Here is a 12,749-nt window from a genome sequence, read left to right on the forward strand (position 1 = left end):
GGAGTCCCCTTCCCTATGCATTCATATCTGTCTATGTATTATCTTCCCAGACAAAGGTTGTTTTGTTAAGATTATTTATATTTATTAGATATTTTTTATGTGGTGACACCGGATTTTGGTCGTTGTAGACGGTGGTGGTCATATTTAGACCTTATCACTTATTATGTACTTATGATACTGAATTGAGATTTATTCCGCATTTGTTATTTATATCATGAATAGTTAATTGGTTTAGTAATTGGATTCTTTTGTTGCTCTTGAATGTTGGTTTGCCTAGCCAGCGGGTTAGGTGCTATCATGGCCTTTGGTTGGATTTTGAGTTGTGACAGGAACCTTAGAACCTTTTTGAATGATATCCCAAAGTTCTAAATCTTCTCCTTTCAAAAGATTATGCACTCAAACCTAAATAACTAGAGAACTTCATCACCTTCTTCTTCGGGAACAGGTTCTTCAGTTGAGCAGCTTGAATCCTTGAATTTACCTTCTTGCTATGATTAGTATTTGCCAAAAGTAATTCTAGTGTTTCTGCGAAATAGCGGTAGTCTTAAACAGCAACAATGGGGCGCTTTATACAGGGGAGGTTGGTCGTATCCTTTTCCAATTTTAACTCCAAAACCTCTCTTAAGAAAAAAAAAATCTTAAAAGGTTTCTATTTTATTTCCTTAAGAGACTCTTTTACGCATTCTTCTTTTCAATGCAAGTATTTCCGTAATTGAAATCCTTGTTGACCACAAATTCCTTCAGCTAATATTTTCTTTGTAGCCCATGAATAAAAACTTCAAGGAATGTGACTATCAATAGGAATCGATTCTTCCAGCTCAATCTTTCGTGCACGAGGAAATAGCTTTCAACTTCTGATCAACGGACTTCAAGATACCTCATTTTTTCAGATTTGTCTATTAATCCTCAAAACCAATTAAGCTCAGCTCAATAGGGTTGCAGCACCCCGGGGACGGCAACCTACCCCAACGTAAAATTAATAGATGATTTTACGGCTCGAACTTATGACCATAGGTTACGCAGAAATAAGTACATTGTTGCTCTAAGGCTCTCTTCAAATTGGTCTTTTGGCATAAATTGATTAATCACCAATTGAACCCAATTTAAAAAATTAGTCAAATTAATAATCAAAAAATAATTGCATCACATAAATTGGGAAGAAGGAGAGATTTTTGAGTTAAGTCTTACTGCCATCCATTATTAAAAAGAATTTTAACATTAAAAAAAAAAGGAATGAAATAGCCATATGACTCTAATAGCGTAATCTTTTAGATGAAAATATCATATAATTCACATTCTCAACAAAATTAAAAGATATTAACTACAAAGTAAAAAATATTTGAAGAATTATTAAAAGAAGTTGCCTGTTTCATAACGCAGTAAACCAACTGAGAAAAAGAAGAAATGAAAATGACGTTTTCTTAAATACAAAGTGCATGTTTTCAGCATAACTTCCTAAGATGTGAATTATGAAGTTAATCATGATTCGCGGGGGGGGGGGGGGAGGGGGAGGGGGAGAATGAAAAGTATGTAGTCTCAGAAATACAAAGTCCAAGTAATGATTAGGCCAGCTACTAATGTCAAATGCTTCAACTTCCTATAATTAGATGACAATTATGAACGATGTCTAGTTTTGATTAGTTCAACTAATAATGACAAATTCTTCAGCATAACTTCCTAAGATGTGAATTATGAAGTTTAATTTAAAATTATGAATTTTAATTTGAAGAGGAGGATCAATCCTTCTGGGTAACCTATGGTAGAAAAATTGTTGTTGTAAAGGGATTTTTTGGTATCACATGAAAATCCTTTTGAAATTTTTTTATATTATTGGCTATGTCTTCTTTAAGCTTTGGAATACAGTTCGGAAGAAAACATCATCATATATGAGGTGAATTTGCTCAATCATCAAAGAGTATTACCTCACCAAAGTCAACGAGTACTACTCCTTTTCTTCCATTTATTATGTTAATAGTGAGTGAGCCAGCCAATTTGATCTTTGACCATGATCTTTTTAAATTCTTACTAATAATTATACCAAAAAAATCATTTTTAGTCCCTTACTGTATTTTTTAACAATGTAAATTATATTCCAAAATAAATTAAAGAATCAATACTTGAATTCACCAAAAAATTAGATACTTCAACCCCTGCTATTCTTCTCGGGAGAAAGCAGTGCTGAACAAAATGTATCTAGAGGACAATTCACAAAAAAAGGGTCTGAATCAAGCTTTGGTTTCCTAGTTCCTACTACATACTTATGGCATTTCCTACCTAAATAGTCCTCTCCTTCCTTTAACCAATCTTTTACAAAAGCTTAAGGTATAACCAAAGTGGTGTAAACAACAACAACAATCCAGTAAAATCCCACTAATGGGGTCTGGAGAGGTAGTGTGTACGCAGACTTTTCATCTACCCCGAAGAAGTAGAGAGGCTAAAGTGGAGGAAACAAATACTACACAAAATGTTTACTCGCACTTGATAGATCGATAAATGTGACGAACAAAGAGCATGGATGAGCGGAAACCAACAGTCCCTAGCATGAGGAAGAAACCATAGCAGATGCAAGCCATGTATCCAAAGAAAAATGAGATTTGCATGAATCCAGACATGTCGGATCTCGTGTAGTAGTAGTACAAGCAATAGCTATAGATAAAGATGCTAGTTGATCCACCACAGATAAATGACCTGCACCATACCAAAAAAGCTTAATATATAGGCACATGAAATTAGATCTAAACAATGGTGGTAAATAAGTGAATTCATATTAGGAGTTTTGCTGTAAAATGAACTTCATTTGGTTGTAACTCTGGAAAGCAGTATAGGATGAAAGATTCATTTCTTTAGATTAGGATAAGCAATAGGCTAATATATTGCACTTCTGATGAACGACAAACAACAAACACAACAACAACCACCCAGTATAATCCCACAAGTGAGGTTTGGTTATGATGAACGACAACGTAGATTAATACAAACCAAAGGGAAAGAGCCACGAACATATACATCAGGATTATTAGATTATACAGACATTTGCATAACAAGTACAGTAGTCAGCAAAAACTTTTATTTAACTAAATTAAATTTCTCTTACTAGATGCAAGAAAAGGAATAAAAGACAGGTGCAACACGCTTCGGAAGAACTAAGAAAACTAGCAATCAATAAAGTAACATGGAACTATGATAAGCCAAACCAAGAATATGAAATGTAAACGAAATGAAAGAAGCGTCGAACCTCCACCACCATTTATGATCTTCTGCAGCAAGTTGGAAGTAAGTCAATGCAACAGTGATGAAAGAGGTTACTATCAGCAGAAGAATGAAAACTATAAACAATATGCTGTAGATGGTGTAGATTTTTTGACCCCATACACTTTCAAATATGTAATAGAGCTCAATGTAGATGGCACTAAATGGTAAGAAACCCGCCATTGCCATCTGAGGGACAGTACCACGGTACCAAGCGAGTAATGGGATTTCTCTTGGATATTTTGTGGTGCGGCATGGAGCTTGGAAACTAGTTCTGCTATTCTTGCCAGCAATTCCACCCAATACAAGCAGTGGCGATGTCATGAATGTCCACATAAGTACTATTACCATAATTGTGCCAAATGGTAGAGCAGCAGTTGAACTATAGCTAACTGCAACAGAATTGAGGAAGCAGAACATTAGCGCTAAAGGCCCACAGAAGAGACTCCCGGTCAAGACCAAATTCCTTACCTGTTAAGGCAAGAGTATTTACAAATATTAGCTAATCAATATTTGACTTACAACTCAATAAGACCACTTAGTTCCAGTGAAATGGCGACACCGTCATAGCATAGCAACTATGGGAATATTAGAGCACTTACCCAGTTAGTTCCTTCAAGTTGGCAATAGAAAAAGGTAGCTGTGTATCCGGCAACACCAGAAGTGAGTGCATATATAACCAGAAGGGCAGTGAATAGAGCTCCTCTATTGTAGGGATAAAACACTCCTACAAGTGCCAGCAGGAATACAAAAACTGTCCTGTATAAGAATGAAAATATAATGTTTCTTTAAGATTTAACAACATAATGCTACAGTTTCTTGTATTATACATTAAGTTGGGAGGATACTGACAGAGTAAAGAGCTGAGTGCCACAACCAAGTGCTGCAGCAAACAATGACTTGTGTTTTGGGAACCTAAAGACATCACCATGTATGTACTTCCATCCCGTCTCCTCGTGATCATTAACTGCTTCTTCATCATGTGCATACCTTTTGATGCATGACAGATTAAATGAGTTACTTCTACAGAAAATCAGCTAGATCCTTTTCTTTTCTTTTTTCCAAATGGAGTGACAACTTTCAATAAAGCCACTTACTTGATAAAGTCATTCTTAAGTACTCGCATAAGAATCGTGGCAAGGAAACCAGTTAAGAGGAGAACTATGACACAAGAATTTATGATGGAAAACCAGTGGATCTCCAAGTGATGTGGTAGAGAAGTCTGCGAGAATTTATCCATCCGATTCTCAAATAGAATGTCTGTTTGCTTCCATTTCGCAGTGTATGTAAACTCACCATCGACTTCCTTATCTTCTGTCAGGTCCAAAACAGAATGTGGATCCGTTCTTGCTGTGATCTCAATAACACGATCCTTATTATAAAGGATATCGAAATGTATGTGTTTGTACAGATAGTATTTGTAATCTTTTGGATCGTCTGTTTCTTCTCTATTCTCAACTCGTCCAATAAGACCCCATATGGGCAACTCATCATAGTACATTTCAAAGTAATAGTCTTTATCTACTGCTCTTCGGAACTGAGCTACTTCTTCCTTTGTTAGCTTCTTCCTACAAAGAATTTCCATGTCTTTCTCTACCAAGAAATCGAGAGCATAAGGACCACTCACGAGCCGATCCCCATTTAAGACTTCACCTAGAGCTTCCTTCTTCTCTTCCAATTTCACTTTATCTGCATATCAAGTACATATATATTACCAATAAGTTACAGACTTTTAATTCGGAAAAGGCCTAAAAATGCCACTCAACTAACATAAATGGCATATCTATGCCATCCGTTAAAAGGTTGCCCTATTCATGCATAGATAGGCCATTTATGTTAGTTGAGTGGCATTTTTAGGCCTTTTCCGCTTTTAATTTCCTTGGCATACCTGTGTAACATACTACTCAAACTTGAGTAACATAGGTTTAAAAATACTTTTATCAAACTTTGAAATATGTATCTTTTGCTTAGAAGAACAAGATTGGAACTATAGCCTAACCCCAACCTTTCTCCCCAACCAAAAGACAAGAGATCTAAAAACAAAATAGGCAAATAGAGAAGGAAAAAAACAAACAGAAATTCTACATTTTAAAGAAAGAAATCCACAACAAGGATTTGCAAAACTAGTGCAGCTTTCTGTTTTTGCTAAACTACATTTTACATGATTGACACATCAATTAGCCCTAGTCTGAAACTTAAATGAGTTGAATGCTTAAATTCAATTGAGCCATTCATGATAATTATCTAATCTTCTAATTCTTTACTCTCCCTTTTCAGTACTATCTTAGTTATATCTCATGAAATAAATAGTAAGACAGCAAGAAGAGAACAACCAACAAAATACAATACGTGTAAGTGTAGAATGAACCTGGTATACAAAATGGCAGATCATAATACCGGTAGGATTCGCTGTAAAATAAGAAAGCAACAAGAAAATATGAGTAATTAATTAAATATTTGTAATCTGCACTAACTACACAAAGAAAAAAGAGAATAAATTAAAGAACCCATCCATTTGAGTTTCCCAAAGCATACCTAGTGAACGCCATTTCCATACCCAGATAAAGAAGGAGAATTGCAATAAAAAATTGCTCCCCTCTTTCAATTTATATGGCGATTGAAAGAACGACTTTTGACATTTTTGGTCTTAAATATGCCAATACGGTTTTCATACCTATAAAACCTTATATTAAGGGTAGAATATATAGTTTAAAATTTATGTTTTCAAATAGAGAAAGGTAATGTAATAAAATGGACCTGAATAGAGTGGAGTAAACACAAAGTGAAGCGATCCTAACTAGTTTGGGGCAGTGACTTATTGATCAATTGACACTAAAAGCACAAAACGATGCAAGTTTACACTTCCATAGATTATAGAAAATTAAACTACAACACAAATAAGAAGAGGGTCTATCGGAAACAGTCTCCCTATTTTTTTAAAGGGGTAAGGTCTATGTACTCACTATCCTCCCTAGACCCCATTTATGGAAAGTTCGTCATCGTCGTCGTTGTTGTTGTAACACAAATAAGAGGAAACTAAATGGGTGAATATGAAGGAGATATATATGTGTACCTGGGATTGTGGAAAGGACCAACCTTATTAGCATAAAGAGGGACAGGATCCCCTCTTTTATAGCGATGATCAGAGGCATCTTGGCTGATAAAGAGGCGGTAAACTACGAAAAGTGTCACCATGCAAATGGACACAATAGCACGCACTTTCTTCATATATCCAATAATTAAAAAGAAAAAGAACAAGAAGAAGAATTTTTTGCGTAATTGATATAGAGATGAAGAGGTAAGGAAGTGAAAAAGAAAAACTAGAGATTGGACGTATGCATGATGGTTTATGGTTTGATCAGATCTCTACGCTCTATTAAGTAATGTTGTCTGAAAAATGTAGACAATACGAGTGGTAATTAACGTGTACAAATAATGAAGCATAACGTACATGATATGAGCATACCAACAAAACTAAGCCTTAGCTAGCGTTTGGCTATAGATTTCCAAATTTGTTTTGAAAAATTTGATATGAGTGAAGTTTGGTTTGAAGATGAAAATATGTTTGGACATCAGTTTTCAGAACATATTTCACTTTTTTTTTTGAAAAACCATGAAACATGACTTATACCCACAAGTTCTAAAAACTATTACAAATACCCAACAATACTTTCATCAATAACATTCATTATATTATCGCAAACCATAGTCCTGAACATAATTAAATTTGGTACAAAAATCATTTACTCCCTCTGTTTCATATTATATGAGGTAGTTTGACTCGGCACGGAGTTTAAGAAAAAAGAAGAAGACTTTTGAAACTTGTGGGCTTAAAAGCTTAAGGGGTAAAAAGTTTGTGGGGCCATAACATTTGTGTGGCTATAAAAGCTTTCATTAAGGGTAAATAGGTAAAATGAAAAAGTTTAAAGTTGAATTATTTCCAAATTTAGAAATGTGTCATTTGTTTTGGAACAGACTAAAAAGGAAAGTACCTCATTTAATATGAAACGGGGGGAGTATATAATAAACTACATAATAGACTATCAAATGACCGAAAAGACGAAGCAGCATTATTACAAAATAATAAATGGTGGGTTCTTTTTGTAAAATACAAAAGTTTGGGGCAATTTTAAAAAAAGTAATAGTAATATTTTGGGCCAAAACCAGCTCTTGGGTTTTGGATTTTGAGAATTTGCCAAAATGTGGATAAAATTTATGAACAAACATGTATTTGCCAAAAAAAAAACCAACTATATTTTGGCAAAATCTATTGCCAAACGGGTCCTAAGCGTCGACTACTTAAATTGATATCGCCCATATGGATCTATATCTTCTATTATAATCTATTTTTTGGGGAGAGATTCAAAAATAGCCAAATTTACAATTGGTCGTTCAAAAATAGCCCAATTTCAAAAGTAATCGAAATTTAGCCACTTTTCATGTAAAGATAAATCTAAGCGAAAACACTGTTCAAAACCCGAAAAATATGCCAGTATATTATACTAGAGTATCAGCATAAGTATGCTTGAACTCCAGCATATTATACTGGAGTTCCAGAATAAGTATGTTGGAACTCCAGCATAATATGATAGAGTTCCAGCATAAGTACACTAGAACTCCAGCATAATATACTGGAGTTCCACCAAGTATAATTGTCCAGTATAATATACTGGAGTTTGGAGCACCGGTGCTCCAGTCTCCAGTATATTATATTGGAGTCAGCAAAGTATACCGGTCCAGCATAATATGCTGGAGTACATACACAGGTGCACCGAACTCCAGTATATGCTGGACCGGTCTCTATTGTAGCAAAATAGTGGCTATTTTTCATTGACTTCGTAAACGCTGGCTATTTTTGAATGACCAATCCGAAAACTGGTTATACCGTGCTATTTGCTATATCTTTATAAATCCTAAGAGATTGTAGATTTTTCAAAATAATTTACTTCCATGTGATTTTAGGTTATCTCATTGTAAAGGATACTGCATGCACTGAAGTTACTAGACCATAGTTAGTTGTTAGTTAATTGTAGTTACTTAGTTAGTCTTGATCAAAGTTAGACTTTTGATACCTAATTTTGCTTTCATATTTTATAAATATCATATATACTTTCAAAATATCATTTTGCATTATTACCTAATTTACAAGAGTCATATAAGTATTTTCTATGATTTTCTATAATTTTAAAAGCTTTGAAATCAATTTTGCATTTAGTAATTATCCCTTCAAATTATTTTGGGATGATTTAATACAAATATGTTATTTATACCAACATGTATGTTTATAATATATTTACTTTATTCTACTTAATTGCATTTGTTTTTGAGCTATTTATACAATTTTTGCAATAATAGCCTATATTCTGCACCTAATTATATTTATTACATTATTTATGCTAAAATAGCATTTTTTTTAATTAATCCGCCCCAAACCCTAATGCCCATTTTGCCTGAGACGCCGCCCCCAAACACTCTCTGTCCTCTTCTTCTCCTCTCAAACCCTAGTAGTCCCCTCATTTATTCTCCCTAACTCCGACTCTAATATGGAATCTCTCCGTGATTTTCCTTCCATATAAGCTCGATCTCTCCGTTATTTATGCAGTTTTTGGTATCACATAATACTTGCCTATCTTTGGCAAATACCAGGTCTTGAATCAAGCACAATCATCTCTAGGTCTTCAAGATTTGGACGGATTTTCGTGGATATGCATTATAGCAAGGTTATATGGGTCCAGTTTAGTGAGATTCTTCGACTATTTTATTCTCCATTTGAAACTAGGGTTTACCCGATTTTCTCCTAAATTGATTTTGAACTGATTTTTGCATGTTTCCTTTTCCTTATTTACATTTGATTGATTATATTTCCTTGTTTGATTGTTCAATATTTTATTACTATATAAATCCCTTCCCCGTTCCCTTTCTAAAAAAAAAAGAAGAAAAAAACAACTACCACTTGACTACTATTACTATCACTATCACTCTCTCACTCAATCACTCACTTTATTCTGAAAATTTTGATTCTTGGCCTGCTGAAAGCCAAAGCCACCAGAGTTTGTTTTACCGGCTTTCCTAGTGCGACCATTTGCTCAGGACTCATCTGAAGCCCTTGTGAACCTTGATACACCGGGTTTGGGGTTCTACTACTCTCTTCTACTATTGATTATTGGAGTGATACTAAGATTATTCTTCTTGTTATTGTTCGTTAATCTGTAACTAGTAAGTACCTTTGGCCCTTGCAATTTTATTCTTTTTTTGTTTGAGTTCCTTCTTTGTATATCTATGTTCCTGAAACTTTTGTGAATCAACATGCTATTATTTGCATCCCTATCTGCTCTCAAGTTATTCTTGAGGTTCTATACTTCTCTAGTATCTGAACTTGCCTGATTTTTTACCTTGATTCTGGCTTTCTTAAGTATTTTTACCCTAGTGTGTGTGTGTGTTTGAATGCTTATTGCTACTGCTTATTCTGAGTTTATCTCTTTGCCCTGTTCTGGATTCTTGTAATAAACTAATTCATGTCCAGAATGTGTTTTAATTCCTGTTGAATCATTCAAGTATAACTTAATTTTTCTTAGAGTTAATTATTGATCATGTTATTAGCCAAAAATATTTTTTTTTTCGCTGCTAGCAAATTCTAATGTGTGTTCCCTACCTTGTTTAATTTTGTGTTCTTCAATCTGCCTAAGAATTCTAGTATAAGATTCAATACCTTACCTCTTCTTCCATACGTAGTCAAACCCTAGTGCATGACAGTTCTGCTAACCTGAATTTGATATATTTTTGTCTATTATGAGTTCAGATGTTGTTTAGATCTTGGTGTTACGATTGATAATGTTAAAATTTCTCATTAAGTGAATTGTTACATCTTTATCAGCCTATTTGTTATGTTATTTGTGATCATACTTGCACTAGATTTTCATGCTAGGAATTTCCATGTGAAAACTACTATTTCATTCGCCTCTATCTAAGATTCTGCAAGGTTCTACGGTTAAAATCTTATGTTTAAAAGTTATTTAAGCTGATCCTGGATCATATTTCATTTTGAAACCTTACTTGGGACTGTTTGTTAGTTTGTGATGTTCCACCCTATCAATTTGAACTTATTCCTAAAACGTAGTATGAGGCCATCTTATGTATATAACTCCCTGTGATCTTGTCTATATGCTTTTGGCTTAAACTATTGTTAGTTGCAGTCCTAAGAACTAATTGTGTGAACCTCAAAGGTTGTTTAATTGATTTGGCGTGTAGTTTGTTGCATGTATGGTTAAGTTTGACATCTAATTGGGGAGGTAAGTCATTCGTTTGGGCCTGGTGTTTGGCCATATATGCTATTAGATTTGGGCGTTGGATTCAGGCACATTCTATTGTTCTTATAAACCTGGGATTTGGGGTCCGCTGGTCGTGCAAAAAGAAAGGCTATTGAAGGCCCAGAAACATGCACTGGGTTATTTCGTGTTGGGCATGTCACTGTTCTACTAGGCCTATAGTCGTTTCATTTTGTAACTATTCATATTTGAGTTTGTAATGTTATATTTGGGCCTGTAATAACTTGTAATAACTAATAATGGAAAATTAGTAAAAAGGGGGCTAGGGTATACTCTATTTTGCATAAAAGGGTAGAAAACATGCCTATAAGGCCTATGTGCTTTATTTGCTATTTCATTTAGCGTGCTTTGTTTCTATGCACAAATAGAAATCATGCCTATAAGAAATCACACACTTCACTTAACTTGTCTAATTACTTGTACACTATTCAAAGCATGCTAGCTTAAGTAATGCTACACCTGTTTTCATGTCTATTACTGTACGCTCTTAGGCAGCATGAAGTATAAATGTCATGTAATGCTTGAGACATTGTTTTGAGCAATATAATCAAATCTTGGCTTCTAAAGCAAATGTGATTTTAAAACTACATTGATACTACAAAAAAGCTCTATATTACCAGTACAATATAACTTAAATTCAAGTAAGTATTATTCGACAATCTTAACTTGGATACCTTGTTTCCTTTTTAACTAGTATTAGCATCCGCGCGGATGCGCAGACACTAACCATGTCAAATATTTGAGTTATTTGGATTATATGTAAATAATCTTAAATTTTAAACCTTCTAGATAAATATAGATAATCATTGAATATTAATTAAGAAGCACTACATGAAAAAAATTAATCATTTCTCAAATCTCCTAGTTATAATTATACTTTTCTTTTTTGGTACGATTCTCGCCGGTGTCGTAGGATCCTAAAAATAGTCGGGAAACAAAATAATAACTCATATTTATGGCAAAACAATTAAAGGTTGAGACTATGAAGGGCTCTTTGGATACGACTTGACTCTTTTACTACTACTTGAACTCTTATTTGGTGTGTTGATATCTTTCAAAAAATATTTCTATTTTAAAATTTCAGTTTCTAAAACTTTATTTTTTAATAATAACTATTTTTATAATAATGTAAGTAAAAATATTATCCTTAATTCAAAACTCATTTTAGTCGGCTATCTAAATATTAAAAAAAAAAACCTTTAGCCAGTGATTTTTTTTACGGTATGACTCCATTTTGATTTTTGATATTAATCATATTAGATATATGAGTTATTTGAATTATATATAAATAACCTTAAAATTTAAACCGTCTAGATAATTATAGATAATCGTTAGATATTAATTAAGAAGCACTACACGAAAAACGGCTAATATTTTTCTCAAATCTCGTAGTGATAATTTTATTCTTGCACCATTCTCATTGGTGTCATTGGAACCTAAAAATAACCACAAAGTGAAATAATAACTCGTATTTATGGCAAAGCACAAAGGTTGACACAATATGAACGATTCTTTGGTTACGACGTGACTCTTTTACTACGACTTGAACTCTTATTTGGTATATTATTATCTTTCAAAAAATATATTTATTTTGAAATTTTAATTTCTAAAACTTTATATATATATATATATATATATATATATATATATATATATATATATATATATATATATATATATATATATATATATATATATATATATATATTCAATAATGATTATCTTTATAATGATACAAGTGAAGATATTATCCTTAATTTTTTCACTTTAATCGGCTATCTAAGAATTTAAATGATTCCTTAGCCAGTGAAACTTTATTTCAGTATGACTCCATTTTGAGTTTATCGATATCTGTAGCCACATATTTTGAATTTTGAATACCCTATATATACAGATTTTAAAATATACTTTTGTTACACTTGAAATTCGCTATAGAAACTATCAATTAAAAACGAATATCCCTCTTGTTGAATTCGAGAAAAAAAAACCTTTCACATAATCTAGTGAATCAAAACTAATATTCTACAACGAAAAAAATATTATACCCTTGCAATGTTGGATTTACTGTAGCTAGATAAAGAGGTTTCAACTTATACCCTTCAATTCCTAGAAGGTGCTAAATTGAAATCACTGATAGCAATTGTACAACTAAGGTTTTGTTATTTGTTTGATGTT

General features: G+C 33.2%; 1 protein-coding gene across 2 annotated transcripts; it reads right to left on the reverse strand.

The window, feature by feature from the left end:
* Positions 1-2,127: 2,127 nt before the first annotated feature.
* LOC107791809 (transmembrane 9 superfamily member 3) lies at positions 2,128-6,569 on the reverse strand. 2 transcript variants are annotated; one of them, XM_016613945.2, is made up of 7 exons: positions 6,323-6,569; positions 5,618-5,658; positions 4,347-4,938; positions 4,102-4,239; positions 3,852-4,008; positions 3,236-3,720; positions 2,128-2,688 (listed from the first exon to the last, which is right to left on the reverse strand). In XM_016613945.2, the coding sequence occupies exons 1-7, from the start codon at positions 6,475-6,477 to the stop codon at positions 2,469-2,471; spliced, it is 1,788 nt and encodes a 595-aa protein (XP_016469431.1). In that variant the 5' UTR covers positions 6,478-6,569; the 3' UTR covers positions 2,128-2,468. The 2 variants fall into 2 exon arrangements, with proteins under 2 accessions (XP_016469431.1, XP_016469432.1); XM_016613946.2 differs by lacking the exon at positions 6,323-6,569 and adding an exon at positions 5,785-6,190.
* Between the last annotated feature and the right edge of the window lie 6,180 nt (positions 6,570-12,749).

The sequence above is a fragment of the Nicotiana tabacum genome, chromosome 18 (genome assembly GCF_000715075.1).
Source record: "Nicotiana tabacum cultivar K326 chromosome 18, ASM71507v2, whole genome shotgun sequence".
NCBI lineage: Eukaryota > Viridiplantae > Streptophyta > Magnoliopsida > Solanales > Solanaceae > Nicotiana > Nicotiana tabacum.

What these genes read in the sequence shown, in the direction of transcription:
- LOC107791809 (XM_016613945.2), bottom strand. Translation starts at nt 6,477, where the DNA reads ATGAAGAAAGTGCGTGCTATTGTGTCCATTTGCATGGTGACACTTTTC. An exon ending in CTTAAGAATGACTTTATCAA is followed by an intron (nt 4,240 to 4,346) that starts GTAAGTGGCTTT and finishes ATGCATCAAAAG; the next exon opens with GTATGCACATGATGAAGAAG. An exon ending in GATCATAAATGGTGGTGGAG is followed by an intron (nt 2,689 to 3,235) that starts GTTCGACGCTTC and finishes GGTATGGTGCAG; the next exon opens with GTCATTTATCTGTGGTGGAT.